This window comes from Fulmarus glacialis, unplaced genomic scaffold, assembly GCF_000690835.1.
Source record: "Fulmarus glacialis isolate BGI_N327 unplaced genomic scaffold, ASM69083v1 scaffold1867, whole genome shotgun sequence".
Classification (NCBI taxonomy): Eukaryota; Metazoa; Chordata; class Aves; order Procellariiformes; family Procellariidae; genus Fulmarus; species Fulmarus glacialis.
Genome location: NW_009223628.1, coordinates 26,031 through 28,015, shown reverse-complemented (window position 1 = coordinate 28,015; position 1,985 = coordinate 26,031). Strand labels below are relative to the sequence as shown.

General features: G+C 59.6%; 1 protein-coding gene across 1 annotated transcript in view; it reads right to left on the bottom strand.

Moving 5' to 3' along the window:
- Positions 1-799: 799 nt before the first annotated feature.
- Positions 800-1,985, bottom strand: part of LOC104079712 (N-terminal EF-hand calcium-binding protein 3-like) — a gene marked incomplete at its 5' end in the record, with an annotated part of 22,179 nt that continues 20,993 nt past the window's right edge. The window contains 2 exons of the mRNA XM_009581841.1: positions 800-828; positions 1,696-1,787. Coding sequence (XP_009580136.1) covers positions 800-828; positions 1,696-1,787 — 121 coding nt within the window. The remainder of the gene's footprint in view (positions 829-1,695; positions 1,788-1,985) is intronic.

The window sequence follows — 1,985 nt, the reverse complement described above, 5'->3', positions numbered from 1 at the left end:
GGCTTCCCCGCTCATCTCGTGCCCCCCGCCACTGACCCCCGTCACCATTAATTCAGCTACAACCTCTTTCTGGCAGCACTGGTGCTAACTCTGGTTTATGTTAATTGAGCCGCAGGATGAAGGAACAGAGCTATTAGCCACGCTCGCCTTCCCTGGGAGGTGTGCAGTGGTTTACTGGGGGGACGTGCACAGCCATGGGCAGAGCTGGGGGAGCACGAGTCCAGTCTCAAAGCCATTGCAACGGCTTGACTCATTGCAACGGCTTGCCAGAAATACTTAATTAAATTTTTTTCTATAAAACACTATTCACAATCCATACGAGGTGGCCTGGCTCCCTGGGCAGAGCCACTGTTGGCCCAGGGTGGCTCTGGGGGGCCGGGCACAGGGATGCCACAGTTGGCCAGAGCCATGGCCCCCAGCCCATCCCAGCACCCTGTGGAGCCTCGGCCTGTCCTCAGAGCCAGGAGGAAGAGGAGCATGGGGAGCAAGAGGAGCTGGGGCGTGAGAGGACGCAGCAACCAGACCAGTGCTCCCCCAAGGGCTAGGCTGCACCCCCGAACGCAGCTCCCACGAGCGCTGCTGGGAGTGCCCCGCTCCCCCCAGGCAGCACAGAGACTGTCCTGGTGGGGGGAATAAATAAATTAACATGAAAAGAGCAAAAGGGTAACACACGGCCAGGGACGATGGGCGGGCAGCCCCCGCCAGACCGCAGGAGGGGACGAGGGACAGGGAGGTGACGAACACGAGCGAAGGCGATGGCTGTGCCGAGTGCTCCGCATCCTTAAGCGGCTGCCCGGGGTCAGTTGTTGTTCATGATCCACCAGGAGGCTGGGGAGAGAGAGGGGAAGGGGTCAGGGATGTGCAGTCAGAGTTAAGCAGGGGAGGGGGATTAGGGGTGGCAGAGATGGGGGAATCTGGCCCTGCTCGGGGCCAGCTGAGGCTCTTCTGCAGGTCCCTGGCACCTGGCTCTACAGCACCCACCACCCCGGGGTGGGGAGCGTGGCCATGGCGTGGCCTGGAGATGGGTGATCTGCTTGAGCTGCGGTGACTTCTGCAGGGGAGCACTGGGAATGTGGTCAGTGGGACCAGCAGGTCAGGAGGAGCACCGCCACCGTGGGATTTAGTCCAAATTAATCTGTGTTTCATGTTATTTTACACAAGACCTGAAAGTGATAGCAAACTGGGGCTTAATTTGGTCTTATCTGTCACCAAGCTCTCCCAGTTCCTCATGTCTTGGTCGGATTTCTATTGGTACCGTGGGGAACGTGCATCTTCCCTGAGCTGGTCTCTCCCCTGCCTCAGCACCACTGAGCTGTAAACCTGGACGCAGCCACTGGGACTGACCCAGGAGGGCCAGTGCTTTGCAGAACAGGTTCAGGGCTTGGGTGAAAAAAGAAAAAAAAGAGCCATCAGGTGTATTCTACCTGGGAAGTGCCCCCAGCTGCTTGGCTGTCCCGGCTGGAGAGCATCCCCCAGGCACGGGAGAGGCCCCGCAGCGCTGCCAGCACACACAGCCAAACCTGGCAGAGGTCTCACGCTGGTTTGAAAAACACAATTTATGTCCCCCCCCAAGCCAATCTTCTGCTCTGGAAGGAGCCAAGGCTCCTGCACTGCTCCTGCCCTCTCCAGAACACCCGGAGCAGGGACTGTGGGAGTCCCGCAGCCCCCCCAAGCCAGGCCTGTGGCCCCCCTCACCTGGGAAGAGCATGGTGGTCAGCAGCTCCGGGGATTCCAGCAAGCTGATGATGGCCCGCTGGAAAGTCTTGCTGCAACTAGACTGCAAGTGGCTGTAAAACAGTGTGCAGGGTCAGGAGGGTGCAGGGCTTGTGCGTGCCTCGCGGTTGTAGAAGAGTGGCTGTGCCCCGGGAACCCTGCCCACGCACAGGGCACAGGGCTGCTTTTGCACCACCCAGAGCAGGACATCCACTCCCACCCTGCTCCCCAAATCCTTTATCAGGGTGTTCATCCCCTTCAACTGCACACGG